The 27,667-nt window shown below is 63.5% G+C and overlaps 1 protein-coding gene and 2 long non-coding RNA genes across 5 annotated transcripts; 1 reads left to right on the forward strand and 2 right to left on the reverse strand.

The window, feature by feature from the left end:
• Positions 1-167: 167 nt before the first annotated feature.
• LOC127464932 (glycogen [starch] synthase, muscle-like) lies at positions 168-27,192 on the reverse strand. Its single transcript, XM_051775400.1, is given in 19 exon segments — positions 168-413; positions 1,362-1,442; positions 2,333-2,496; positions 4,065-4,160; positions 4,246-4,372; positions 5,893-6,006; positions 8,445-8,523; positions 8,652-8,685; positions 8,688-8,707; positions 9,992-10,035; positions 10,037-10,099; positions 10,863-10,983; positions 12,190-12,307; positions 13,087-13,231; positions 15,181-15,366; positions 16,386-16,577; positions 20,777-20,958; positions 24,722-24,839; positions 27,121-27,192. Coding segments are annotated over 19 exon segments (2,097 nt in total). The 5' UTR covers positions 27,154-27,192; the 3' UTR covers positions 168-233.
• On the forward strand, positions 14,079-14,744 carry LOC127464936 (uncharacterized). Its single transcript, XR_007901711.1, has 3 exons — positions 14,079-14,116; positions 14,236-14,338; positions 14,716-14,744. It is a non-coding gene; the product is annotated as an uncharacterized LOC127464936 (long non-coding RNA).
• LOC127464935 (uncharacterized) lies at positions 16,694-18,431 on the reverse strand. 3 transcript variants are annotated; one of them, XR_007901710.1, is made up of 4 exons: positions 18,250-18,431; positions 18,039-18,080; positions 17,443-17,828; positions 16,694-16,909 (listed from the first exon to the last, which is right to left on the reverse strand). It is a non-coding gene; the product is annotated as an uncharacterized LOC127464935 (long non-coding RNA). The 3 variants fall into 3 exon arrangements; XR_007901708.1 differs by having other exon boundaries at positions 17,443-17,849; XR_007901709.1 differs by lacking the exon at positions 18,039-18,080 and adding an exon at positions 18,081-18,164 and having other exon boundaries at positions 17,443-17,849.
• Positions 27,193-27,667: the final 475 nt, after the last annotated feature.

Raw genomic sequence — 27,667 nt, forward strand, 5'->3', positions numbered from 1 at the left:
TTCCCCCTCCCCCCGAGGGATTTGGGGTTTTGGGGGGAAGGCGATGATTTGGGACCCCTCCCCCGGGATTTGGGGCCACGTTTCCCCCTCCCCCCGAGGGATTTGGGGTTTTGGGGGGAAGGCGATGATTTGGGAGCCCCCCCCCCCTCCCCCCGAGGGATTTGGGGTTTTTGGGGGGGTGGCGATGATCTGGGCCCCCCCCCCCTCTTCCCCCCGCAGGGTTTTTGGGGGGGTCAGTTGCGGGTGGGGGGCAGCCCGGGGGGGCTGGGGGGGCGGCGGATGTTGGCGCGGTCCTTGGCCGCCTCCTCCTCCTCGTCGTAGCGCTCGTCCTCGTCGTCGCTGTGCCGGGGGCTCGACAGGCGCGACAGCGCCGGGGACGGCGGCACCGAGGCGGGCCGGGGGTAGCGGAACCCCTGGGGGGGGCACGGGGGGGGGGGATATAAAAAAAAGGGGGTTAGAGGGGGGGAAAGGGGGTTTAAGGGGGAGGAAACTCTGGGAAAAGGGGTTAGAGGGGGGGTTTGGGGGCTCTGGGGACGGCGGCACCGAGGCGGGCCGGGGGTAGCGGAACCCCTGGGGGGGGCAGGGGGGGGGGGAAATATAAAAAAAAGGGGGTTAGAGGGGGGTTAAGGGGGGGAAACACCAAAAAAATGGGGTTAGAGGGGGTTTGGGGGGGGGAAAAAACCCGGGGAAAAGGGGTTAGAGGGGGGGTTTGGGGGCTCTGGGGATGGGGGCACCGAGGCGGGCTGGGGGTAGCGGAACCCCTGGGGGGGGCACGGGGGGGGGAATATAAAAAAAAGGGGGTTAGAGGGGGAAAAGGGGGGGAAACACCGAAAAAATGGGGTTAGAGGGGGGTTAAGGGGGTTTAAAGGGGGGGAAACCTCGGGAAAAGGGGTCAGAGGGGGTTTGGGGGGGGGGAAAGGGGGAGGAAACCCCCCAAAAAAGGGGTCAGAGGGGGATTTGGGGGGGGGGGTGTCTCAGGGGTGTTGGGGGTCACTCAGGGACTCAGGGGGGGTCTCAGGGGTTTGGGGGGGTCACTCAGGGATTTGAGGGGGTTACAGGGGTGGGGGGTCACTCGGGGGGTCACTCAGGGGTCAGGGGGTCACTCAGGGGGTCACTCAGGGGTTTGGGGGGGTCACTCAGGGGTCAGGGGGTCACTCAGGGATTCGGGGGGGTCACTCAGGGGTCAGGGGGTCACTCGGGGGGGTCTCAGAGATTCAGGGGGGTCTCAGGGTTGTGAGGGTCACTCAAGGGAGTCTCTCAGGGGTCAGGGGGTCACTCAGGGGTTTGGGGGGTCACTCAGGGGTTTGGGGGGGTCACTCAGGGGTCAGGGGTCACTCAGGGGTCACTCAGGGGTCACTCACAGCCGCGGCCTCGGGGGGCTCGTAGGTGAAGCTCTCGGGGAAGGCCTTGGCCAGGGCCATGCGCCGGGCGAACGTGTAGTACTGGGGGGAGAAAGGGGGTCAGGACCCCCTGAGATGCCCCCAAGCCCCCTGAGATGCCCCCCAACCCCCCTGAGATGTCCCCAAACCCCCTGAGATGCCCCTAACCCCCCCTGAGATGCTCCAACCCCTCCTAGGATGCCTCCAAACCCCCCTCAGATGTCCCCAAACCCCCTGAGATGCCCCCAAACCCTCCTGAATTACCTCCAAACCCCCCTGAGATGTCCCCAAACCCCCCAGAAACCCCTCAGGACCCCCTGAGATGCCTCCAAACCCCCCTGAGGTGCCCCCAGGACCCCCCAAGGTGCCTCCAACCCCCCTCCCAAGATGCTCCAAACCCCCCTGAGATGTCCCCAAACACCCCTGAGATGTCCCCAAACACCCCCAAGTTGCCCCCAAACCCCCCTGAGATGCCCCCAAACCCTCTGACATGTCCCCAACCCCCCCTGAGACACCTCCAAACCCCCTGAGGTGCCTCCAAACCCCCTCAAGTTGCCCCCAGGACCCTCCAAGATGCTCCAAACCCCCTCCCAAGATGCTCCAAACCCCCCTGAGATGCCTCCAAACCCCCCCGAGGTGCCCCCAGGACCCTCCAAGATGCCTCCAGGACCCTCTGAGGTGCCCCCAAACCCCCCTGAGATGCTCCAAACCCCCCTGAGATGCTCCAACCCCCCTCCCAAGATGCCCCCAAACCCCCCTGAGATGCCTCCAAACCCCCCTGAATTACCTCCAAACCCCCCCGAGATGTCCCCAAACCCTCTGAGTTGCCCCCAAACCCCCCTGAGTTGCCCCCAAACTCCCCCGAGTTGCCCCCTGGACCCTCCAAGATGCCCCCAAACCCCCCGAGGTGCCTCCAAACCCCCCAGGCCCCCCCCCCGGGCCGCCCCTCTCACCCTGCCCAGGTACTTCCAGTCGAGGAGGTCGGAGAGCCGCTCGGTTCGGTTCCTCTGCACGATCCTCTGGCGCCGGCTCTGCTGGCAGAAGCTGTACAGGAAGGCCGTGAGCTGGGCACAGGACTCCTCGGGGGCACGGAACCGCCGGTCCACGATGTAGATCCCTGGAATTGGGGACACAGGGAGACAGGGAATGAGGGGATTGAGGGGCACAGGGAATGAGGGACACAGGGAATGAGGGGATTGAGGGGCACAGGACAACTCGGGGGCACGGAACCGCCGGTCCACGATGTAGATCCCTGGAATTGGGACACAGGGACACAGGGAATGAGGGAATTGAGGGGCACAGGGAACGAGGGACACAGGGAATGAGGGGATTGAGGGGCACAGGGAATGAGGGACACAGGAAATGAGGGAATTGAGGGGCACAGGACTCACTCTGGGGCACGGGAATGATGGTCCATGATGTAAATCCCTGGATTTGGGGACAGGGAAAGAGGGGATTGAGGGGCACAGGGAAAGAGGGAATTGAGGGGCACAGGATTCCTCTGGGGCATGGGAATGATGGTCCATGATGTAGATCCCTGGATTTGGGACACAGGGAGACAGGGAATGAGGGATGGAGGGATAGAGGGAGACAGGGAATGAGGGACACAGGGAATGAGGGACTTGGGACTCAGGGATATGGGGTCAGGGACACAGGGAATCAGAATAAGGCCCAGGAACTCAGGGACCCCCTCCCCAATTCCCAGGGGTTCAGAGACCCCCTCCCAAGGACCCCAGGGGTTCTGGGACCCCCACCCAAATCATCCCAGTGCTGGAGAACCGAGACAGGCGGAGACACAGGAATTCTGGGACCCCTTCCCCAATTCTCAGGGGTTCTGGGACCCCCTCCCCAACCCCCAGGGGTTCAGGGACCCCCAACCCCCAGGGGTTCAGGGACCCCCTTCCCAACCCCCAGGAATTCTGGGACCCCCTCCCTAATCCCCAGGGGTTCAGGGTCCCCAATCCCTCTCCATCTCAGATGGAGACCCAGGAATTCTGGGACCCCTTCCCCAACCCCCAGGAATTCTGGGACCCCCCTCCCACGGCCCCAGAGCCCCCCCAGAGCCCCCCCATGTCCCCCCCAGACCGTAGGCCGAGGGGTCAGCGATGTGCTCCTCCCACTCCCCAACCCCTGGGGCTTCACAAACCCCCTCCCAAGGACCCCAGGGGTTCAGGGACCCCCTCCCCAACCCCCAGAGCCCCCCCATGTCCCCCCCATGTCCCCCCCAGACCGTAGGCCGAGGGGTCAGCGATGTGCTCCTCCCGCTCCCCAACCCCTGGGGCTTCACAAACCCCCTCCCCAATTCCCAGGGGTTCAGGGACCCCCTCCCACGGCCCCAGAGCCCCCCCAGGGCCCCCCCAGGGCCCCCCCATGTCCCCCCCAGACCGTAGGCCGAGGGGTCAGCGATGTGCTCCTCCCCCTCCCCAACCCCTGGGGCTTCACAAACCCCCTCCCAAGGACCCCAGGGGTTCAGGGACCCCCTCCCCAACCCCCAGAGCCCCCCCATGTCCCCCCCACGTCCCCCCCAGACCGTAGGCCGAGGGGTCAGCGATGTGCTCCTCTCCCTCCCCAACCCCTGGGGCTGCACAAACCCCCTCCCAAGGACCCCAGGGGTTCAGGGACCCCCTCCCCAACCCCCAGAGCCCCCCCAGGACCCCCCCATGTCCCCCCATGTCCCCCCCAGACCGTAGGCCGAGGGGTCAGCGATGTGCTCCTCCATGAAGCAGCCGAAGCCCGAGAGGTTGGTGGACACGCTGGGGATCCCCATCACGGTGCACTCGGCTGGGGGGGGCAATTTTGGGGGGTCAGGGGGGGGTCTGGGGGGTCCAAGGCACCCCCTGGGACCCCTGGGGGGGGGTTTCCTTACCCGGGGTGTACCCCCAGGGCTCGTAGTAGGAGGGGAAGACCCCCAGGTGACACCCCCGGACGAACTCCTCGTAGTCCACGGGCAGGAGGGGGCTGGTGGAGGAGAGGAACTCGGGGTGGAAGATGATCTGGGGGGGGGAAAGGGGAGCTCAGGGACCCCCCTGGGCCCAGAAAACTCCTCCTGGAGCCCCAAATTCCCCTCCTGGATGATAAAATCCCCTTCCCGGACCCCAAAACCCCCCCCCCCAGACCTCAAAATCCCCTTCATGGACCCCAGAAAACCTCCCAGACTTCAAAATCCCCTTCCTAGACCTCAAAATCCCCTTCCTGGACCCCAAAAAACCCCCTCAGACCTCTAATTCTCCTCCTGGACCCCAAATTCCCCCCTGGATCCCAAAATTCCCCTCATGGATCCCCCAAAAAACTCCCAGACCTCAAAATCCCCTTCCTGGACCCCAAAAACCCCTCCAGACCTCAAATTCCCCTCCTGGACCCCAAAATCCCCTTCCCAGACCCCAAAAAACCTCCTGGACCCCAAAACACCCCACAGGATCCCAAAGCATCCCCCTGGACCTCAAAATCCCCTCTTGGACCCCCAAATCCCCTTCCTAGACCCCCAAATCTCCCCTGGACCCCAAAATTCCCCTCCTGGACAACAAAATCCTCTTCCCAGACTACAGGATCTTCTTCTGGACCCCAAAATCCCCCTTCCTGGACCCCAAAACACCCCCCTGGGACCCCAAAATCCCCCCCCGGGGATGTCCCCAAGGGCCACCTTGACCCTGTCACTGAAGAGCCCCAGAGCCCCCAAAAACCCCCTCAAACCCCCCAAAAACCCCAAATAAACCCCAATAACCCCCCTCAAACACCCCCAAACCTGACACCTCCCACTCCCCCGATGTCCCCGTGTCCCCCCCGGTGTGCCCCCCCCCAGGGCCACCTTGACCCTGTCGTTGAAGAGCCCCAGACCCCCCAAAAACCCCCCAAAAACCCAAATAACCACCAAAAAAATCCAAATAAACCCCATTAAACCCCCTCAAACCCCCCCAAACCTGACACCTCCGCCCCCCCTGATGTCCCCGTGTCCCCCCCGGTGTCCCCCCCCCCGGGGCCACCTTGACCCTGTCACTGAAGAGCCCCAGAGCCCCCAAAAACCCCCTCAAACCTTCCCCAAACCCCCCAAAAATCCCAAATAAACTCAAAATAAACCCAAATAACCCCCCAAAACCCCCTCAAACCCCCCCAAACCTGACACCACCGGCCCCCCCCGATGTCCCCGTGTCCCCCCCGGTGTCCCCCCCCCCCCCGGGGCCACCTTGACCCTGTCGTTGCTGCTGTTGAAGAGCCCCAAAAATCCCAAATAAACCCCAATAAACCCCAATAACCCCCCTCAAACCCCCCCAAACCTGACACCTCCGGCCCCCCCCGATGTCCCCGTGTCTCCCCCCCCGGTGTCCCCCCCCCGGGGCCACCTTGACCCTGTCGTTGCTGCTGTTGAAGAGCCCCAAAACCCCCAAATAAATCCCAAATAAACCCCAATAACCCCCCTCAAACCCCCCCAAAACCCCCTCAAACCCCCCCAAACCAGACACCTCCGGCCCCCCCCGATGTCCCCGTGTCCCCCCCGGTGTCCCCCCCCCGGGGCCACCTTGACCCTGTCGTTGCTGCTGTTGAAGAGCCCGATCCTGCGGATGGTGGTCAGGATGGGGTCGGTGGCGTCGTCCAGCATGTTGTGGGTGCACACGGGGGGGAACGACTGCCGCTGGGGGGGGGGGACACGCGTTTTTGGGGGGCTCGGGACACCCAGGTGTGCCCACCCCCCCGAAAAAAGGGACCCGGGACCCTCCCCAGTTCTTATTATCCCCAAAAAGGGGCACCCGGGACCCCTCTAATTCTTCTTTTTCCCCCCAAAAAAAGGGACCTGGGACTCCCCCAATTCTTCTTTCCCCCCCCCCAAAAAAGGGGACCTGGGACCCCCTAATTATTCTTCTCCCCAAAAAGGGGACCCGGGACTCCCCCAATTCTTCCCCCCCCCAGAAAAAGGGGACCCTGGACCCCCTTAATTCTTTTTATTCCCAAAAAAGGGGGACCCGGGACCCCCCTAATTCTCCCCACCCCCCAAAAAAGGGGACTTGGGACCCCCCTAATTCATCTTTCCCCTAAAAAAGGGGACCTGGGACCCCCTAATTCTCCCCACCCCCCAAAAAGGGGACACAGGACCCCCCCAATTCTTCTTCTCCCCAAAAAAGGGGACCTGGGACTCCCCCAATTCTTTCCCCCCCCCAGAAAAAGGGGACCCAGGACCCCCCTAATTCTCCCCACCCCCCAAAAAAGGGGACCCGGGACCCCCCCAATTCTTCTTCTCCCCAAAAAAGGGGACCTGGGACCCCCCCAATTCTTCCCCCCCCCCAGAAAAAGGGGACCCAGGACCCCCCTAATTCTTTTTCTCCCCAAAAAGGGGACCCTGGACCCCCTTAATTATTTTTCTCCCCCAAAAAAGGGGACCTGGGAGCCCCCAATTCTTCTTCTCCCCAAAAAATGGGACCCAGGACCCCCCTAATTCTCCCCACCCCCCGAAAAGGGGACACAGGACCCCCCTAATTCTTCTTCTCCCCAAAAAAGGGGACCTGGGACCCCCCCCAATTCTTCCCCCCCCCAGAAAAAGGGGACCCAGGACCCCCCTAATTCTTTTTCTCCCCAAAAAGGGGACCCTGGACCCCCTTAATTATTTTTCTCCCCCAAAAAGGGGACCCGGGACCCCCTAATTCTTCTTCTCCCCAAAAAGGGGACACGGGACCCCCCTAATTCATCTTTCCCCTAAAAAAGGGGACCCAGGAAGCCTTAACTGGCCCCACCCCCCAAAAAAGGGGACCCAGAACCCCCCCAATTCTTCTTTCTCCCCCAAAAAAGGGGACCCGGGACCCCCCCAATTCTTCTTCTCCCCAAAAAAGGGGACCTGGGACCCCCTAATTCTCCCCACCCCCCGAAAAGGGGACACCGGACCCCCCCAATTCTTCTTCTCCCCAAAAAAGGGGACCCAGGACCCCCCTAATTCTCCTCACACCCCAAAAAGGGGACCTGGGAACTCCCAGTTCTTCTTTCCCCCCGAAAAAAGAGGGTCCCAGCTCTCCAGCCCCCCCAAAAAAGGGGATCCCACCCCCAAAAAAGGGGATTCCAGCCCCCCATCCTCCCCCAAAAAAGGGGGTCCCAGTCCCCCAAAAGGGTTCCCCACATCTCCAGCTCCCCCAAAAAGGGGATCCCAGCCCCCCAGGCCCCCCAAAAAAGGGGATCCCCAAACGTCCAGCCCCCCCAAAAAGGCGGTGCCACCCCCCAAAAAGGGGGTCCCAGCCCCAAAAAGGGGGTCCCACCCCCCAGCCCCCCAAAAAAAGGGGATCCCAGCCCCCCAAGGCCCCCCAAAAAAGGGATCCCCAAATGTCCAACCCCCCCAAAAAGGGGGTGCCACCCCCCAAAAAGGGGATTCCAGCCCCAAAAAGGGGGTCCCACCCCCCAGCCCCCCCAAAAAGGGGATCCCAGCCCCCCAAGGCCCCCCCAAAAAAGGGATCCCCAAATGTCCAACCCCCCCAAAAAGGGGGTGCCACCCCCCAAAAAGGGGGTCCCAGCCCCAAAAAGGGGGTCCCACCCCCCAGCCCCCCCAAAAAGGGGATCCCAGCCCCCCAAGGCCCCTCAAAAAAGGGATCCCCAAATGTCCAGCCCCCCCAAAAAGGGGGTGCCACCCCCCAAAAAGGGGATTCCAGCCCCCCATCCGCCCCCCAAAAATGGGGTCCCAGTCCCCCAAAAGGGTTCCCCACATCTCCAGTCCCCCCAAAAAGGGGATCCCCAAGTGTCCAACCCCCCTAAAAAGGGGGTGCCACCCCCCAAAAAGGGGGTCCCACCCCCCAGCCCCCCCAAAAAGGGGATCCCAGCCGCCCAGGCCCCCCAAAAAAAGGGATCCCCAAATGTCCAGTCCCCCCAAAAAGGGGGTCCCAGCCCCCCCAAACAGGGTTCCCCACATCTCCAGCCCCCCCCGAAGGGGGTCCCAGCCCCCAAAAAGGGGGTCCCAGCCCCTCAGCCCCCCCAAAAGCAGATCCCAGCCCCCAAAAAGGGGGTCCCAGCCCCTCAGCCCCTCCAAAAGCAGATCCCAGCCCCCAAAAGGGGGTCCCAGCCCCAAAAAGGGGGTGCAGCCCCCCCCAAAAAAGGTACCTGTGTGGCGAAGATGGCCCTTTTCATCATGGTGAAATCCTCCCTGTCCAGCATCTTGTTCATGTCCGGGAGGTTCCCCCTGCAATTTCGGGATTTTCGGGAATTTTCTCCCCCCCCAGTCCATGGGGGAGACCCCCCCAAGGGGTGGGTTTTTTTGGGGAGGGGTCCAGGGGGGTTTTTTTTTGGGGGGGGTTTCTTTTCTTACACAGCAGAGACTCGTAGAGTTTCTTCCCGAATTTTCCTTCACAGCGTTGGCCGTGTCCCTGGGGGGGAGTTTTGGGGTGATTTTGGGGGGTTTTGGGGGGATATTGGGGGTTTGGGGGGGCTCTTGGAGGGATCTGGGGTGCTTGGAGGAGTTTTGGGGTGATTTTGGGGGGTTTTGGGGTGGTTTTGGGGGGAGTTTGGGAGGTTTGGGGGGAGTTTGGGGGGTTTTGGGGCCATTTTGAGGGGGTTTTGGGGGGAGTTTGGGGGGTTTTGGAGGGGGGAAAAGGGGTTTTGGGGGGGTCTTGGGGTCCCTGGAGGAGTTTTGGGGATGATTTTGGGGGGTTTGGGGTGATTTTGGGGGGATATTGGGGGTTTGGGGGGGCTCTTGGAGGGATCTGGGGTGCTTGGAGGAGTTTTGGGGTGATTTTGGGGGGTTTTGGGGGGAGTTTGGGAGGTTTGGGGGGAGTTTGGGTGGGTTTTGGGCCATTTTAAGGGGGTTTTGGGGGGAGTTTGGGGGTGTTTGGAGGGGGGGAAAAGGGGTTTTGGGGGGGTCTTGGGGTCCCTGGAGGAGTTTTGGGGATGATTTTGGGGTGGTTTGGGGGTGATATTGGGGGTTTTGGGGGGTCATGAAGGGTTTTGGAGGGGAAAGAGGTTTTGGGGGGTCCCCTGAGGGTTTTTGGGGGGGTCTTGGAGGGATTTGGAGTCCCTGGATGAGTTTTGGGGTGTTTTTGGGGTCCCACCAGAGCTGTTTCCTCTCAGCCTGGCCCTGAGTGATTTTGGGATGATTTTGGGGTGATCTTGGGTGGTTTTGGGGTGATTTTGGGGTCCCAGCAGAGCTGTTTCCTCACGGCCTGGCCCTGGGTGGGTTTGGGTGATTTTGGGGTGGTTTTGGGGTGATTTGGGGTGATTTGGGGTGTTTTGGGGGTCCCACCAAAGCTGTTTCCCATGGCCTGGCCCGGGGTGGTTTTGGGGTGATTTTGGGGTGGTTTTGGGGGTGATTTGGGGTGTTTTTGGGGTCCCACCAGAGCTGTTTCCTCACGGCCTGGCCCTGGGTGGGTTTGTGGTGATTTCGGGGTGATTTTGGGGTGGTTTTGGGTGTTTTTGGGGTCCCACCAGAGCTATTTCCTTTCAGCTTGGCCCTGGGTGGGTTTGTGGTGATTTTGGGTGTTTTTGGGGTCCCACCAGAGCTGTTTCCTCACAGCCTGGCCCTGAGTGATTTTGGGGTGGTTTTGGGGTGATTTTGGGTGGTTTTGGGGTCCCACCAGAACTGTTTCCTCACAGCTGGACCCTGTGTGGGTTTGGGGTGGTTTTGGGGTGGTTTTGGGTGTTTTTTGGGGTCCCACCAGAGCTGTTTCCTCACGGCCTGGCCCTTGAGGGACTCGACGTTTGAAGTTGTTGGTCCTGGCGGGCATGATGAAAAAGGCCACCACGGTCACCTCGCTGCCGTTCACCTGCGGGGGACACGGGTCACCAACGGGGTCACCAACGGGGACCCCAGGGACACCAACAAGGACCCAAGGGCCACCCAGGTCCCCAGTGTCCCCAATGTCCCCTCAATGTCCCCCCAATCCCCTCAATGTCCCCCAATGTCACTCCAATGCCCCCAATGTCCCCAATGTCCCCCAATGTCCCCAATGTCCCCAATCTCCCCAATGTCCCCCAATCCCAATGTCCCCCCAATGTCCCCAATGCCCCCAATGTCACTCCAATCCCCCCCAATGTCCCCCAATGTCCCCCAATATCTCCAATCCCCCCAATGTCTCCCCAACGTCCCAAATCCCCCCAAATATCCCCAACACCCCCAATGTCCCCCAATCCCCCCCCAATGTCGCCTCAATCCCCCTAGTGTCCCCCCAATGCCCCCAATGTCCCCCCAATGTCCCCAATCTCCCTAATGTCCCCCAATCCCAATATCCCCCCAATGTCCCCCCAATCCCATATCCCCCAATGTCCCCCAATGTCCCCCAATGTCCCCCCAATGTCCCCCAATTCTCCCAAATTCCCCCAATGTCCCCCCAATGTCCCCCCAATCCCCCCAATGTCCCCAATGTCCCCAAATCCCCTCAATCCCCCCAATGTCCCCAATGTCCCCAAATCCCCCCAATCCCCCCAATGTCCCCCCAATCCCCCCAGTGTCCCCAATCCCCCCAATCCCCCCCAGCCCCCCAATGCCCCCAATGTCCCCCCAATCCCCCCCCGTGCCCCCAGCCCCACCCTGAGCAGGTAGTTGAGCCGGGCCAGGGCCTCGAGGAAGATGTCGGCACCCTTGTTGGAGAACTCGTACCGGCCGGCGATGAAGAAGAAAAGCGTCTTGTCCAGGTCGAAATCCAGGTGCCTGCGGGGCAAAGGTCACCTGGGGAGCCCCCAAAACCCCCCGGGACACCCCCCAGGCTGACTCAGAGACCCCAAAAACCCCCAGGACACCCCAAAACCCCCCGGGAACCCTCCAGGCTGACTCAGAGACCCCAAAAACCCCCAGGACATCCCAAAACCCCCCAGGACACCCCCCAGGCTGACTCAGAGACCCCAAAAACCCCCAGGACACCCCAAAACCCCCCGGGAACCCTCCAGGCTGACTCAGAGACCCCAAAAACCCCCAGGACATCCCAAAACCCCCCAGGACACCCCCCAGGCTGACTCAGAAACCCCAAAAACCCCCAGGACACCCCAAAACCCCCCGGGAACCCCCCAGGCTGACTCAGAGACCCCAAAAACCCCAGGACATCCCAAAATCCCCCAGGACTCCCCCAGGTTGACTCAGAAACCCCTAAAACCCCCCAAGACACCCCCAAAACCCCCTGGGACCCCCCCAGGTTGACTCAGAGACCCCCAAAAATCCCCTGGGACCCCTCCAGGCTGACTCAGAGACCCCAAAAAAACCCTCCAAGACCCCCCAAAACCTCCCAGGACCCCCCCAGACTGACTCAGAGAACTCCGAAACCCCCCAAGACACTCCCCGGATTTTTTGGGGTCCCCCCCGGGATTTTGGGGTCGCCCCCGTGTTTTTGGGGTGCCCTTTTGGGGTCACTGACCCGTAGAAGAGCCCCCAAACTCCTGGATCCCTCCCAGACCCCCGGGTGCCTCCCCCAGGTTTTTAGGGTTTCCCCCTGGGATTTTGGTTTCCCCCCGGGTTTTTTGGGGCCCCCCCCGGGATTTTGGGGTCCCCCCGTGTTTTTGGGGTGCCCTTTGGGAGTCACTGACCCTTAGAAGAGCCCCCAAACTCCTGTACCTCTAAAACCCCTGAGTGCCCCTCCCAGACCCCCGTGTGCCTCCCCCAGGTTTTCAGGGTTTCCCCCTGGGTTTTGGGGGTTCTCCCCGGATTTTTTGGGGTCGCCCCCGTGTTTTTGGGGTGCCCTTTGGGGGTCACTGACCCGTAGAAGTGCCCCCAAACTCCTGGATCCCTCCCAGCCCCCCGTGTGCCTCCCCCGGGTTTTTGGGGTTCCTCCCTGGGATTTTGGTTTCCCCCCGGGTTTTTTGGGGTCCCCCCCGGGATTTTGGGGTCCCCCCCGTGTTTTTGGGGTGCCCTTTGGGGGTGACTGACCCGTAGAAGTGCCCCCTGACGAACTCCTGCACCCGGGCCTTGCTCTGGGCGTGCAGGTTCTGGAACTCGTGCATGGCCGAGAACTTGCGCACGTTCAGCCCGTTGGGGGTCACCAGGTCTGGGATGGGGGGGAAGAAGGGGGAGTCAGGGGGGGTCAGGGGGACCCCAAAATCCAGGGGGACCCTCGAGGGTCACCCCCAAATCCCTGGGACCCCCCTGAGCCCCCACTGGGGGTCCCCTCAAGGCAGATCTGGGAAATGAAGGGGGGTGTGGGTCTGGGGGTCTTGGGGGTTCCCCTGAAAAGTAGGGGGGGTCACCAGGTCTAGAGGGGGGTCAGGGGGACCCCAAAATCCAGGGGGGACCCCCGAGGGTCGCCCCCAAACCCCTGGGACCCCCCTGAGCCCCCCCGTGCACAGGGTGGGGTGCCCACGCCAGGGCACACCTTGGGCCTTTTGGGGGGGTCTTGTAGGGGTGAGGGGGGTCTGGAGGGTCCGGGGGGGGCACCAGGGGGGGTCAAGGGGACCCCAAAATCCAGGGGGACCTCCGAGGGTGCCCCGGGGGTGTTTTTGGGGTGCCCACCTGGCTTCCTCTTGAGCAGGAGCTCTGCCTCGGCCGCAGTGACGTGGGACACCGTGGGCAGGATTTTGGGGGGGTTATTGGGGTGCCCCGAGGCTGGGGGGGGGTTGGGGTGCCCTGGGAGTTATTGGGGTGCCCCGGGGGGGCTGTGGGGGATATTTTGGGGTGCCCACCTGGCTTCCTCTTGAGCAGGTGCTCGGCCTCGGCCGCAGTGACGTGGGACACCGTGGGCAGGATTTGGGGGGGATATTGGGGTTTCCTGAGGCTTGGGGTGCCCTGGGTGGTTTTGGGGTGTTTTTGGGGTGTTTTTGGGGTGCCCACCTGGCTTCCTCTTGAGCAGGTGCTCTGCCTCGGCCGCAGTGACGTGGCTCACCGTGGTCAGCACGTGGGCGCAGTGGGCGGCCGCGCGCTCCAGGCAGTACCGGTGGTAGATCTGCCGCTCCCCCGCCTCCTTGTCCACGTCAAACTGGGGGGCACGGGGGGAATTGGGGTCACCTGAGACCCTCCGGGGTCCCCCCAAATCCCACAGGGCACCTGGGACCCACCTGAGCCCCCCCACACCCACTTAGGGACCCTCAAACCCACTCAGAGACCCCCAAAACCCACCCAGGTACCCTCAGTTCAACAGGAGCTCCCCCCCTCCTTGTTCACGTCAAACTGGGGGGCAGGGGGGGAACTGGGGTCACCTGAGACCCTCCGGGGTCCCCCCAAATCCCACAGGGCACCTGGGACCCCCCTGAGCCCCCCAAACCCACCCAGGGACCCCCAAAATTCCCCCAGAGACCCCAAGTTCAACGGGAGCTCCCCCCCTCCTTGTCCACGTCAAACTGGGGGGGGCACGGGGGGAAACTGGGGTCACCTGAGACCCCCCCAAACACCCCGAGGGTCCCCCCAAATCCCACAGTGCACCTGGGACCCACCTGAGCCTCCCAAACCCACCCAGGGACCACCAAAATCCCCCCAGGCACCCCCAGTTCAACGGGAGCTCCCCCCCTCCTTGTCCACGTCAAACTGGGGGGCACCTGAGACCCCCCCAAACACCCCCAGGTATGTCCCTCCCCATGGCCCAGGTGTGTCCCTGTGCCCAGGTGTGTGTCCCATGTCCCCTGATCCAAGTTGTCCCCAGGTGTGTCCCCAGTGCCCCCAGATCTCCCCAGGTGTGTCCCCACATCCCAGGTGTGTCACCATGGCCCAGGTGCATCCCCAGGTATGTCACCATGGCCCAGGTGTGTCCCTGTGCCCAGGTGTGTGTCCCATGTCCCCTGATCCAGGCTGTCCCCAGGTGTGTCCCCTGTCCCCAGGTGCGTCCCCAGTGCCCCCAGATCTCCCCAGGTGTGTCCCCACATCCCAGGTGTGTCCCCACGTCCCAGGTGTGTCACCATGGCCCAGGTGCATTCCCAGGTATGTCCCCATATCCCGAGTATGTCACCATGTCCCCAGGTGCATCCCCAGGTATGTTCCTGTCCCCAGGTGTGTCCCCACCTCCCAGGTGTGTCCCCAGGTGACTCAGGCTGTGCAGGTTGTCACAGAAGTCCACGTTTCCTGTCCCCAGATGTGACCTCGTGACCCCCAGGTGTGTCCCCATGTGCCAGGTGTGTCCCCATATCTCAGGTGTGTCCCCCTGTCCCAGGTGTGACCCCATGACCCCCACATGTCCCCAGGTGTGTCCCTGTCCTCAGGTATGTTCCCAGGTGTGTCCCCAGCGTCCCCAGGTGTGTCCCCATATCCCAGGTGTGACCTCACGTCCCAGGTGTGACCCCATGACCTCCACATGTCCCCAGGTGTGTCCCCAGGTATGTCCCCATATCCCAGGTGTGACCCCCTGACCCCCACATGTCCCCAGGTGTGTCCCTGTCCCCAGGTATGTTCCCAGGTGTGTCCCCATATCCCAGGTGTGTCCCCATATCCCAGGTGTGTCCCCATGAACCCCAGGTGTGCCCCTGTCCCCAGGTGTGTCCCCATGTCCCAGGTGTGACCCTATGACCCCCCCGTGTCCCCAGGTATGTCCCCATATCCCAGGTGTGTCCCCATGACCCCCCCATGTCCCCAGGTGTGTCCCCATATCCCAGGTGTGTCCCCATGAACCCCAGGTGTGTCCCCACGTCCCAGGTGTGACCCCATGACCCCCCTGTGTCCCCAGGTGTGTCCCCAGATATGTCCCCATATCCCGGGTGTGTGCCCAGGTGTGCCCCCAGGTGTGCCCAGGTGTGTGCCCAGGAGTGCCCCCAGGTGTGTGCCCAGGTACTCACGCTGTGCAGGTTGTTGTAGAAGTCCACGCTCCCAGCACACAGGTACCTGCCCAGGTGTGTGTCCCCAGGGCCCCAATGCCCCCAGGTGTGTCCCCATGCCCCCAGGTGTGCCCAGGTGTGTCCCCACGTCCCAGGTACGTTCCCAGGTGTGTGCCCAGGTACTCACGCTGTGCAGGTTGTTGTAGAAGTCCACGCTGCCCGCACACAGGTACCTGCCCAGCAGGGTGGCGTGGGTGGTGAAGATGGTGGCCACGGGCAAGCGGCGGGCGCGGCTCAGCACCAGCCCCAGCCCCGCCAGCCACTCGTGGAAGTGCCCCACGATGAAGGGCCGCTCCTCGCTCTGCGCTGCAAACTGGCACCCAAAACACCCCAAAGTCACCTGGGGGCACCTCACCTGGCACCCAGGTGTGATACCTGCACACCTGAGTGCCCACACACACACCTGGTGTGATACCTGCACACCTGGGTGCCCACACACACACCTGGGTGCCCACCCAGACCCCCCCACGATGAAGGGCCTCTCCTCGCTCTGCGCTGCAAACTGGCACCAAAAATACCCCAAAATCACCTGGGGGCACCTCACCTGGCACCTGGGTGCCCACACACACACCTGAGTGCCCACACACACACCTGGGTACCCACACACACACCTGAGTGCCCACCCAGACCCCCCCACGATGAAGGGTTTCTCCTCGCTCTGCGCTGCAAACTGGTACCCAAAACAACCCAAAATCACCCCGAAGTCACCTGGGGGCACCTCACCTGGCACCAGGTGTGATACCTGCACACCTGAGTGCCCACACACACACCTGGTGCCCACAGACACACCTGGTGCCCACCCAGACCCCCCCAGACCCACCTCCCTGAGGAACCAGGCAACGAGGAAGCCGAAGAGGACGGCATCGTTGACCCCACAAACCCTCCCAAATCCCCCCCAAACCTTCCCAAATCTCCCACAAATCCTCCCAAATCCCCCTCAAATTCCCCTGGGGACCCCCCAGACCCCCCCAGGGACCCCCAAACCCACCTCCCCGAGGAACCAGGCGACGAGGAAGCCGAAGAGGACGGCGGCGTTGACCCCCCAAACCCTTTCAAATGCCCCCCAAACCCGTCCAAACCCCCACCAAATCCCCTCAGGGACCCCCAAACCCCCCCAGGGACCCCCAAAACCCCCTCAGAGACCCCCAGACCCACCTCCCCGAGGAACCAGGCGACGAGGAAGCCAAAGAGGACGGCGTCGTTGGCCTCGCGGTCGTACCAGAGACCCCCCAAACCCGCCCAGATCCCCCTCAAACCTTCCCAAGTCCCCCCCAAACCCCCTCAGGGACCCCCCAAACCCACCCAGGGACCCCCAGGGCCCCCCAGACCCACCTCCCCGAGGAACCAGGCGACGAGGAAGCCGAAGAGGACGGCGTCGTTGGCCTCGCGGTCGTACCAGGGCACGCCGATGGAGCAGCTCTCCCAGAGCTCCCCCTTCCAGCGCTCCAGGCTCCAGGCCGTGGCCCCCACGTCCAGCAGCACCACGGCCGGGCTGCCCTCGATCAGCCACCGCCCAAAGTGCACCTGCACCCCAAAAATGGGGGGACCCCAAAACCCTCAGAACCCCAAAACGTCCCGGGAGAGGGTCCCGGGTCAGTTTGAGTCCTAAAATGGGGAGATTCCAAACCCTCAGTGATCCCAATCCCAGGGACACCCCAAACCCATTCTCAGGGGTCACCCCCATCAGACACCCCCCAAAGTGCACCTGCACCCCAAAAACGGGGGATCCCAAAACCCTCAGCACCCCAAAATGTCCTGGGAGAGGGTCCTGGGTCAGTTTGAGTCCTAAAATGGGGAGACCCCAAACCCTCAGTGACCCCACACAAGGAGACCCCAATCCCAGGGACACCCCAAAACTCCTTTTTTGGGGTCACCCCCATCAGCCACTGCCCAAAGTGCCCCTGCACCCCAAAAACGGGGGACCCCAAAACCCTCAGAACCCCAAAACGTCCGGGAGAGGGTCCCGGGTCAGTTTGAGTCCTAAAATGGGGAGATTCCAACCCCTCAGTGATCCCAATCCCAGGGACACCCCAAACCCATTCTCAGGGGTCACCCCCATCAGACACCCCCCAAAGTGCACCTGCACCCCAAAAATGGGGGGACCCCAAAACCCTCAGAACCCCAAAATGTCCCGGGAGACGGTCCCGGGTCAGTCGGAGCCCCAAAACGGGGAGATTCCAACCCCAGGGACACCCCAAACCTTCAGTGCCCCCTCTCAGGGTTGCCCCCCATCAGTCACCCCCCAAAGTGCCCCTGCACCCCAAAAACGGGGGACCCCAAAACCCTCAGAACCCCAAAATGTCCCGGGAGAGGGTCCTGGGTCAGTCGGAGCCCCAAAATGGGGAGACCCCAAACCCTCAGTGATCCCAATCCCAGGGACACCCCAAACCCTTTCTCAGGGGTCACTCCCATCAGATACACCCCAAAGTGCCCCTGCACCCCAAAAACGGGGGATCCCAAAACCCTCAGCACCCCAAAATGTCCTGGGAGAGGGTCCCGGGTCAGTTTGAGTCCTAAAATGGGGAAACCCCAAACCCTCAGTGACCTCAAAAGTCAGTTAAAAGCCCCCAAAATTGGGATAAATGACCCCAAGAATGGGACAAATCCTCTCAAAAATGGGATAAATGACCCCAAAAATGGGATAAATCCTCTCAAAAATGGGATAAATGACCCCAAAAATGGGATAAATCTCCCCAAAATCACATGAAGGTCCCAAAAAATGGGATAAATTACCCTAAAAATGGGACAAATCCTCTCAGAAATGGGATAAATGACCTCAAAAATGGGATAAATGACCTCAAAAATGGGATAAATGACCCCAAAAACGGGATTAATTCTCTCAGAAATGGCATAAATGACCCCCAAAAATGGGATAACTGACAAAAAAATGGGATTAATTCTCTCAGAAATGGCACAAATGACCCCCAAAATGGGATAAATGACCCCAAAAATGGGATTAATTCTCTCAGAAACGGCAGAAATGACCCCAAAAATGGGATTAATCCTCTCAGAAATGGGATAAATTACCTCAAAAATCGGATTAATTCTCTCAGAAATGGCATAAATGACCCCAAAAATGGGATAAATGACCCCAAAACCGGGATTAATCCTCTCAGAAATGGCATAAATGACCCCAAAAAATGGGATAAATTACCCTAAAAATGGGATAAATCCTTTCAGAAATGGGATAAATGACCCCAAAAATGGGATAAATGACCCCAAAAATGGGATTAATCTTCTCAAAAATGGGATAAATGACCTCAAAAATGGGATAAATGACCTCAAAAATGGGATTAATCCTCTCAGAAATGGCATAAATGACCCCAAAAATGGGATAAATGACAAAAAAATGGGAGTAATTCTCTCAGAAATGGGATAAATGACCCCAAAAATCGGATTAATCCTCTCAGAAACGGGATAAATGACCCCAAAAACGGGATAAACGACCCCAAAAACGGGATAAACGACCCCAAAAACGGGATAAACGCCCCCGGACGGGTCGGGGTCCCCCCCCGAGGGTCCCCCCCCCATTTTTGGGAGGGGGGGAGGGGCCGCCGTGACCTTTGCTGACGTGGGGGAGGGAAACAGGAGCCGGGGGGGGGGGAGGGGCGGGAGGGGGGGGCGGCTAAAAATAGACCCCACGTGCCTGGGGGGGGAGGGGGGGCCGGGACGTGCTGCCCCCCCCACCCCCACCACCCCCCAGGGCCGGACGGGGCCCTCCAGCACCTTTGGGTGCCCCCCCGGACCCCCAAAAACCCACCCGGGACCCCCAAAATCCCCCCACCCTTTGGGTGACCCCCCAAAGACCCCCCAAAAACCCACCCGGGACCCCCAAAATCCCTCCACCCTTTGGGTGCCCCCCCAGAACCCACCTGGGACCCCCAAAATCCCTCCACCCTTTGGGTGACCCCCCCCAGACCCCCCAAAAACCCACCCGGGACCCCCCAAGTCCCCCCCCCCAAGTACCCCCGGTCCCCCCCATCCTTGGGTGCCCCCTGAACCCCCCAAAACCCACCTGGGACCCCCCAAAATCCCCCCACCCTTTGGGTGCCCCCCGCAGACCCCCCAAAAACCCACCCGGGACCCCCTAAGTCCCCCCCCCCAAGTACCTCCGGTCCCCCCACCCTTGGGTGCCCCCTGAACCCCCCAAAAACCCACCCGGGACCCCCAAAATCCCTCCACCCTTTGGGTGACCCCCCAGAACCCACCCGGGACCCCCCAAGTCCCCCCCCCAAGTACCCCCGGTCCCCCCCACCCTTGGGTGCCCCCCCTGACCCCCAAGAACACCCCTGGGACCCCCAAACTCCCCCCACCCTTTGGGTGCCCCCCCAGAACCCACTTGGGACCCCCCAAGTTTCCCCCCCAAGTACCCCCAGTCCCCCCACCCTTGGGTGCCCCCCCAGATCCCCCCCCAGAACCCACCCGGGACCCCCAAACTCCCCCCACCCTTTGGGTGCCCCCCCCTACAAGCCCCCCAAAGTCCTCCAGGGAACCCCCCCAGGGACCCCCCCCAGTTCCCCTCCTGGGTGCCCCCAAATCCCCCCATCCCTTGGCTCCCCTGACCCCCTGGGTGCCCCCCTGCCCTGTGGGGGTCCCTGGGTGCCCCCCCTGGGTGCTCCCCCCGATTTCGGGGGTCCCTGGGTGCCCACCTTGCCCCCCTGGGCGTTCATGGTGCCCCCAAATCCCCCCAATCCCCCACATTCCCCTCAGTCCCCTGACCCCGTAGGTCCCTCCCTGACCCCGTGGGGGTCCCTGAGTGCCCCTGTGGGTGCCCCCCCTGCCCCGTGGGGGTCCCTGGGTGCACCCTCCGGATCTGTGGGTGCCCCGTGGGGGTCCCTGGGTGCCCACCTTGCATCCCTGGGCGTTCATGGTGCCCCCAAATCCCCCCAACCCTTCGGTCCCCAAACCCTGGGGTTGCCCCCCTGACCCCGTAGGTCCCTCCCTGACCCCGTGGGGGTCCCTGGGTGCCCCCCTGGGTGCTCCCCCCGATTTGGGGGGGTCCCTGGGTGCCCACCTTGCATCCCTGGGCGTTCATGGTGCTGTGGGTGCCCCCAAATCCCCCCAATCCCCCACATTCCCCTCAGTCCCCTGATCCTGCGAGTCCCTCCCTGACCCCATGGGGGTCCCTGGGTGCCCCTGTGGGTGCCCCCCCTGCCCTGTGGGGGTCCCTGGGTGCCCCCCTGCCCCCGTGGGTGCCCCCCCTGCCCCCGTGGGTGCCCCCCTTGCCCCCCTGGGCGTTCATGGTGCCCCCAAATCCCCCCAATCCCCCACATTCCCCTCAGTCCCCTGACCCCGTAGGTCCCTCCCTGACCCCATGGGGGTCCTTGGGTGCCCCTGTGGGTGCCCCCCTGCCCTGTGGGGGTCCCTGGGTGCCCCCCCCGACCCCGTGGGTGCCCCCCCTGCCCCCGTGGGTGCCCCCCTTGCATCCCTGGGCGTTCATGGTGCCCCCAAATCCCCCCAATCCCCCACATTCCCCTCAGTCCCCTGACCCCATGAGTCCCTCCCTGACCCCGTGGGGGTCCCTGGGTGCCCCCCCCTGCCCCCGTGGGTGCCCACCTTGCATCCCTGGGCGTTCATGGTGCCCCCAAATCCCCCCAACCCTCAGGTCCCCAAACCCTGGGGTTGCCCCCCTGACCCCGTAGGTCCCTCCCTGCCCCCGTGGGGGTCCCTGGGTGCCCCCCTGGGTGCTCCCCCCGATTTGGGGGGGGTCCCTGGGTGCCCACCTTGCATCCCTGGGCGTTCATGGCGGCGAGGGTGCGGCGCAGGGCGGGCTGGGGGGGCTCGAGCAGCTCCACCTGGGTCCGGACCGAGCTCTCCACGTAGGGCCCGACCAGCACGTAACTCTCGCCCCACTCGTCCGCCGTCACCCGCGCCTTGGTCTGCAGGACCGTGTAGATCCCCCCCACTGCGGGGGGAAATGGGGGGTCAGGGGGTCCCCAAGGACAGCTGGGACCCCCCCAGACACCTGGGACCCCCCCCAGACACCTGGGACCCCCTGGAATCTCCCTGGAAACCTGGGACCCTCCCCAAATCCACTCCAGGACATGTGGAGCCTTGGTCTGCAGGACCGTGTAGATCCCCCCCCACTGCGGGGGGGAAAGGGGGGGTCAGGGGGTCCCCAAGGACAGCCGGGACACCCCTGAAACCACCTGGAAACCTGGGACCCCCCCTGGAACCCCCCACGACATCTGGGAATCTCCCCAAACACGTGGGACCCCCCAAACCCTCTCCAGGACATGTGGAGCCTCGGGTTGGAGGACACTGGAGATCCCCCCCACTGCGGGGGGTAAAAGGGGGATCAGGGGGTCCCCAAGGACAGCCGGGACACCCCTGAAACCACCTGGAAACCTGGGACCCCCCCCCCGAAATGTGGGACCCCCCAAACTCCAAAAGGACAGCTGGAGCCTTGGGCTGCAGCACCCTGGAGATCCCCCCCACTGCGGGGGGTAAAAGGGGGGTCAGGGGGTCCCCAAGGACAGCTGGGACCCCCTCCAGATATCTGAGACCCCCCTGGAACCCCCCACGACATCTGGGAATCTCCCCAAACACGTGGGACCCCCCAAACCCTCTCCAGGACATGTGGAGCCTCGGGTTGGAGGACACTGGAGATCCCCCCCACTGCGGGGGGTAAAAGGGGGATCAGGGGGTCCCCAAGGACAGCCGGGACCCCCCCTGAACCCACCTGGAAACCTGGGACCCCCCCCAGAAATGTGGGACCCCCCAAACCCTCTCCAGGACATGTGGAGCCTTGGTCTGCAGCACCCTGGAGATCCCCCCCACTGCGGGGGGAAATGGGGGGGTCAGGGGGTCCCCAAGGACAGCTGGGACCCCCCCCAGACACCTGGGACCCCCCTGGAACCCCCCAGGACATCTGGGAATCTCCCCAAACAGGTGGGACCCTCCCCAAATCCACTCCAGGACACGTGGAGCCTTGGGCTGCAGCACCCTGGAGATCCTCCCCACTGCGGGGATAAAAAGGGGGGTCAGGGGGTCCCCAAGGACAGCCGGGACCCCCCCAGACACCTGGGACCCCCCTGGAATCTCCCTGGAAACCTGGGACCCCCCCAGAAATGTGGGACCCCCCAAACCCTCTCCAGGATATGTGGAGCCTCGGGCTGGAGGACACTGGAGATCCCCCCCACTGTGGGGGGGAAAAAGGGGGGTCAGGGGGTCCCCAAGGACACAAGGGACCCCCCTGAAACCCACCTGGAAACCTGGGACCCCCCCCAGAAATGTGGGACCCCCCAAACCCCCTCCAGGACACGTGGAGCCCCTTGGAGTACCCCCAGACCCCTGGAACCCGGACACGTGGAGCCCCTTGGAGTACCCCCAGACCCCTGGAACCCCCAAACCCCTCCTGGACCCCCCCCCCCCAGGACACCTGGGACCCCCCCAAACCCCCTCCTGAACCCCCCCCCAGGACACCTGGGACCACCCCTGGAGTCCCTCTGGGCACCAGGACCCCCCAAACCCCCTCCTGAAGCCCCCCAGGACACCTGGAACCTCCCCTGGAGTCCCCCCGGACACTTGGGACCCCCCAAACCCCCTCCTGAACCCACCCAGGATACCTGGGACCGCCCCTGGAGTCCCTCTGGGCACCAGGACCCCCCAAACCCCCTCCTGAAGCCCCCCAGGACACCTGGGACCCCCCCAAACCCCCTCCTGAAGCCCCCCAGGACACCTGAGACCCCCCTTGGAGTCCCCCTGGACACCCGGGACCCCCCAAAACCCCTCCTGAACCCCCCCAGACCCCTGGGACCCCCATGGACGCCCCCAGACACCCAGAACCCCCCAAACCCCTCCTGAACCCCCTCAGACCCCTGGGACCCCCATGGACCCCTCCAGACACCTGGAACCCCCCAAACCCCCTCCTGAACCCTCCCAGGACACCTGGGACCCCCCCTGGAGTCCCCTCGGACACCTGGGACCCCCCAAACCCCTTCTGAACCCCCCAGGACACCTGGGACCCCCCCTGAAGTCCCCCCCGGACACCTGGGACCCCCCAAACCCTCTCCAGGACGCCCCTGGATCCTCCACCCCAGAGCCCCCCGAGAAGCCCCTCATGTGTGGGGGGGGGGACTGGGGGGGGGGGGGGGGGGGGGGCTGTCCCGGTGCATTGTGGGATATCAGAGACCCTGGTGTCCCATCATGCACCGGGGCAGGGGATATCCCACAATGCACTGGGGTGACACCTTGGACCACACCCTGGAATATCCCACAATGCACTGGGGGATACCCTGGAATATCCCACAATGCACTGGGGGGTAGGCTGGAATATCCCACAATGCACTGGGGTGACACCTCGGACCACACCCTGGGATATCCCACAATGCACTGGGGTGACACCCTTGGACCAGGCCTTGGAATATCCCACAATGCACTGCGGTGATGCCTTTGGACCAGGCCTGGAATATCCCACAATGCACTGGGGGGATGTCCTGGAATATCCCACAATGCCCTGGGGAATACCCTGGAATATCCCACAATGCACCGGGGGATACCCTGGAATATCCCACAATGCACTGGGGTGACACCCTTGGACCAGGCCTTGGAATATCCCACAATGCACTGGGATGGTGCCCTTGGACCACACCCTTGGAATATCCCACAATGCACTGGGGCGACATCCTTGGACCAGGCCTTGGAATATCCCACAATGCACCGGGGCCCAGGGTATCCCATGATGCCCTGAAGCCCCCCAGTATCCCAGAATGCACTGGGGCCCTCCCAGGACCACCCCCCCCCAAAATCCCACCTGCCCCCCCCCCCAGCAGCAAAGGATCATGGGATGGGCCATGGGGTGGGTTTGGGGGGTCCTGGGGGGCTCAGGAGGTGGTTTGGGGGGGACTTTGGGTGCCTGGGGGGGGGTTCAAGAGCCATTTGGGGGGGTCCTGGGGGATGGGTTTTGGGGATCCCAGGGGTTGGGGGGGGGTCCAGGGGGGGTCAGGAGGAGTTTGGGGGGGTCCCAGGTGTTCCATGGGGGTGGTTTGGGGGGTCCCAGGTGTCCATGGGGTGGTCCCAGGGGTGGGGGGGGGGTCCAGGGGGGGTCAGGAGGAGTTTTGGGGGGGTCTCAGGTGGGTCTGGAGAGCGCCTGGGAGGGTCCCAAGGCCCCGAGGGGGGTCCCATGGGGGTCCCCAAAGGGGTTTTTGGGGGGTTTTTTGGGGGGGGTCTCACCTTTGTTGGCCACAGGAGGGGTCAGGAGGGGTTTGGGGGGTCCCAAGGAGGATCCTGGGGGTCCCAGGAGGGTCTGGGGGTGTCAGAGGGGACCCCAAAGGGGTTTTGGGGGGAGCTTTGGGGGGTGTCTCTCCTTTGTTGGCCACAGGAGGGGTCAGGAGGGGTTTGGGGGGTCCCAAGGAGGATCCCGGGGGTCCCAGGAGGGTCTGGGGGTGTCGGAGTGGATCCCAAAGGGGATTTTGGGGGGTTTTGGGGTGGGGTCTCTCATTTTTTGGCCACCTCCCAGGCCACAGGAGGGGTCAGGAGGGGTTTGGGGGGTCCCAGGAGGGTCTGGGGGTGTCGGAGGGGATCCCAAAGGGGATTTTGGGGAGTTTTTTGGGGGGGTCTCACCTTTGTTGGCCACAGGAGGGGTCAGGAGAGGTTTGGGGGGGTCTGGGGGTGTCAGAGGGGACCCCAAAGAGGATTTTGGGGGGGGTTTTTTGGGGGGGTCTCACCTTTGTTGGCCACCTCCCAGGCCACCTCGAAGAGCACGACGTTGTCGGGGGCTCCGGGACCCCCCCAGTCCTCCAACCCCGGGAGGGAACTCACGGACACACTGCGGGCCAGCGGCATCTGGGGGGGCCCAAAAATTGGGGAGGGGTCACTGGGGGTCCCCAAAAATTGGGGGTAGTCATGGGGGACCCAAAAAAGTGGGGGGGACTCATGGGGGGCACTGGGACCCCCAAAAATGGGAGCAGAGTCACAGGGAAGTCACGGACACACTGCGGGCCAGCGGCATCTGGGGGGGCCCAAAAATTGGGGGGGGGGGTCACTGGGGGTCCCCAAAAATTGGGGGGGACTCATAGGGGACCCAAAAATTGGGGGGGACTCATGGGGGGGCACTGGGACCCCCAAAATTGAGAGCAGAGTCACAGGGAAGTCACGGACACACTGCGGGCCAGTGGCATCTGGGGGGGCCCAAAAATTTGGGGGGGGTCATTGGGGGTCCCCAAAAATTGGGGGAGTCACAGGGGACACAAAAAAGTGGGGGGGACCCCAAAAATTTGGGAGAAGTCACAGGAAAGTCACGGACACGCTGGGGGGCAGCGACATCTGGGGGGGGCCAAAAATTGGGGGGGGGGGTCACTGAGGGTCCCCAAAAATGGGGGAGGTCATGGGGAGGTCACAGGGGGGTCAAAGAGAGCCCCAAAATTTGGGGGTGTCACAGGGAACTCAAGGACACACTGGGGGGCAGCGGCATTGGGGGGGGGGCCCAAAATTGGGGGGGGTCACTGGGGGTCCCCAAAATGGGGGGGGGGGTCATGGGGAGGTCACAGGGGGGACAATAGGACTCCCAAAAATAAGGGGGGGCAAAATGGGGGCAATGGGACCCCCAAAATGAGGGGGGAGTCACAAGAAAGTCACGGACACACTGGGGGGCAGAGGTATTTGGGGGGGGTCCAAAAATTGGGGGGGGGTCACTGGGGGTCCCCAAAATGGGGGGAGGTCATGGGGAGGTCACAGGGGGGTCAAAGAGACCCCCAAAATTTGGGGGTGCCACAGGGAACTCAAGGACACATTGGGGGGCAGCAGCATCGGGGGGGGGCCAAAAATTGGGGGGGGGTCACTGAGGGTCCCCAAAAATGGGGGGGTCATGGGGGACCCAAAAAATGGGGGGGAAAACTCCAAAAATTGGTGGGGGGATCATGGGGGGGCATTGGGACCCCCCCCGAGTCCTCCAGCCCTGCCAGGGAACTCAGAGGACCCCAAAAATGTGGGGGGGTCATGTGGGAATCCCCCCCCAGGACCCCCTCATAGCAGCCCCCCCACCCATGGGACCCCCCCAGAGAAGCCCCCCCCAGCCCCATAACCCCCCTCAAGACCATGAGGGACCCCCCCCAAACCCATGGGACCCCCCCACAGAAGCCCCCCCAGCCCCATAACCCCCCCCCAGCACCACAAAGACCCCCCCTAGAAACCCCCGACCCTCATGGGACCCCCCCCAGGAGCCTCCCCCCCCCCAATAACCCCCCTCAGCACCACAAGGACCCCCCCAGGGAACCCCCCCAACCTTATGGGACCCCCTCAGACCCCCCCCACAGGAGCCCCCCCATCTATAGGACCCCCTTAGACCCCCCCAGAGAAGCCCCCCCACCTATAGGATCCCCTTAGACCCCCCCCACAGGAGCCCCCTCACCCACAGGACCCCCTCAGACCCCCCCTTAGGAGCCCCCCCCACCTATAAGACCCCCCCACAGGAGCCCCCCCCACCCCTATAACCCCCCTCAGCACCACGAGGGACCCCCCACAGGAGCCCCCTCAGACCCCCATAACCCCCCAGGACCCCCCCCTCACCCACGGGACCCCCTCAGGACCCCCCTTAGAAGCCCCCCCACCCATAGGACCCTCTCAGGACCCCCCCAGAGGAGCCCCCCCACCCCCATAACCCCCCTGAGGACCACGAGGGACCCCCCATAGGAGCCCCCCCCAGACCCCCATAACCCCCCCAAGACCCCCCCCTCACCCACGGGACCCCCCCAGAGAAGCCCCCCCACCCATAGGACCCCCCTCAGACCCCCCCCTTAGGAGCCCCCCCCCACCCCCTATAACCCCCCTCAGCACCACGAGGGACCCCCCATAGGAGCCCCCTCAGACCCCCCATAACCCCCCCGAGACCCCCCCCTCACCCACGGGACCCCCTCAGACCCCCCCATAGGAGCCCCCCCCCTATAAGACCCCTTCATACGAGTCTCCCCCCCCCCCATGACCCCCCTCAACACCACGAGGGACCCCCCTCTATCCATGGGACCCCCCACAGAAGCCCCCCAGGACCCCCCCCCCACCCAAAGACCCTCCCAGAGCAGCCCCCCCACCCACGGGACCCCCCTATAGGAGCCCCCCCCACCCCAATAACCTTCATCAGCACCACGAGGGACCCCCCCAGCATCCCCCAACCCCCCCAGGACCCTCCCCAGGGGTGTCCCTTTTCCCGTGGGGGGGGTCCCGGGGGGGTCTCTCGGTCCGGGGGGGGGTCCCGGGGGGGTTTCTTTGGGGCCCCCCCCTCACCTCCCCGCGCTCCCGCAGCTGATCGCGGACTGACCCCTCCCGCCCCCCGTCCCCCGGGCCACGCCCCCTCCCCCCCCGCCGCCGCCACGCCTCCCGCCGCTGATTGGCTGAGCCGGGGAGAGGGGGGGACACGGGCGGGGGGGGCGCCACGTGGGGGGGGAGGGAGAGGAGGGGCGGCTTAAAGGGGCAACGGCGCCTTAAAAGGGCAACGTGGGGGAGGGGATGGTGGGGGGGCTGGGGAAAGGTTATGGGGCCGGTTATGGGGTGGGGGTAGGGCAGGCGTAGGGGGGGGCTTATGGGGCGGCTCTAGGGCAGGCTCTGGGGCAGTTCTCAGGTTATGGGGTATACGGGGCAGGTTATGGGGCTGGGGGGTGACTATGGGGCAGTTATGGGGT

Source organism: Manacus candei, unplaced genomic scaffold, assembly GCF_025592945.1.
Source record: "Manacus candei isolate 608988 ecotype Guabito, Panama unplaced genomic scaffold, ASM2559294v1 h1tg000295l, whole genome shotgun sequence".
NCBI classification, from domain to species: Eukaryota; Metazoa; Chordata; class Aves; order Passeriformes; family Pipridae; genus Manacus; species Manacus candei.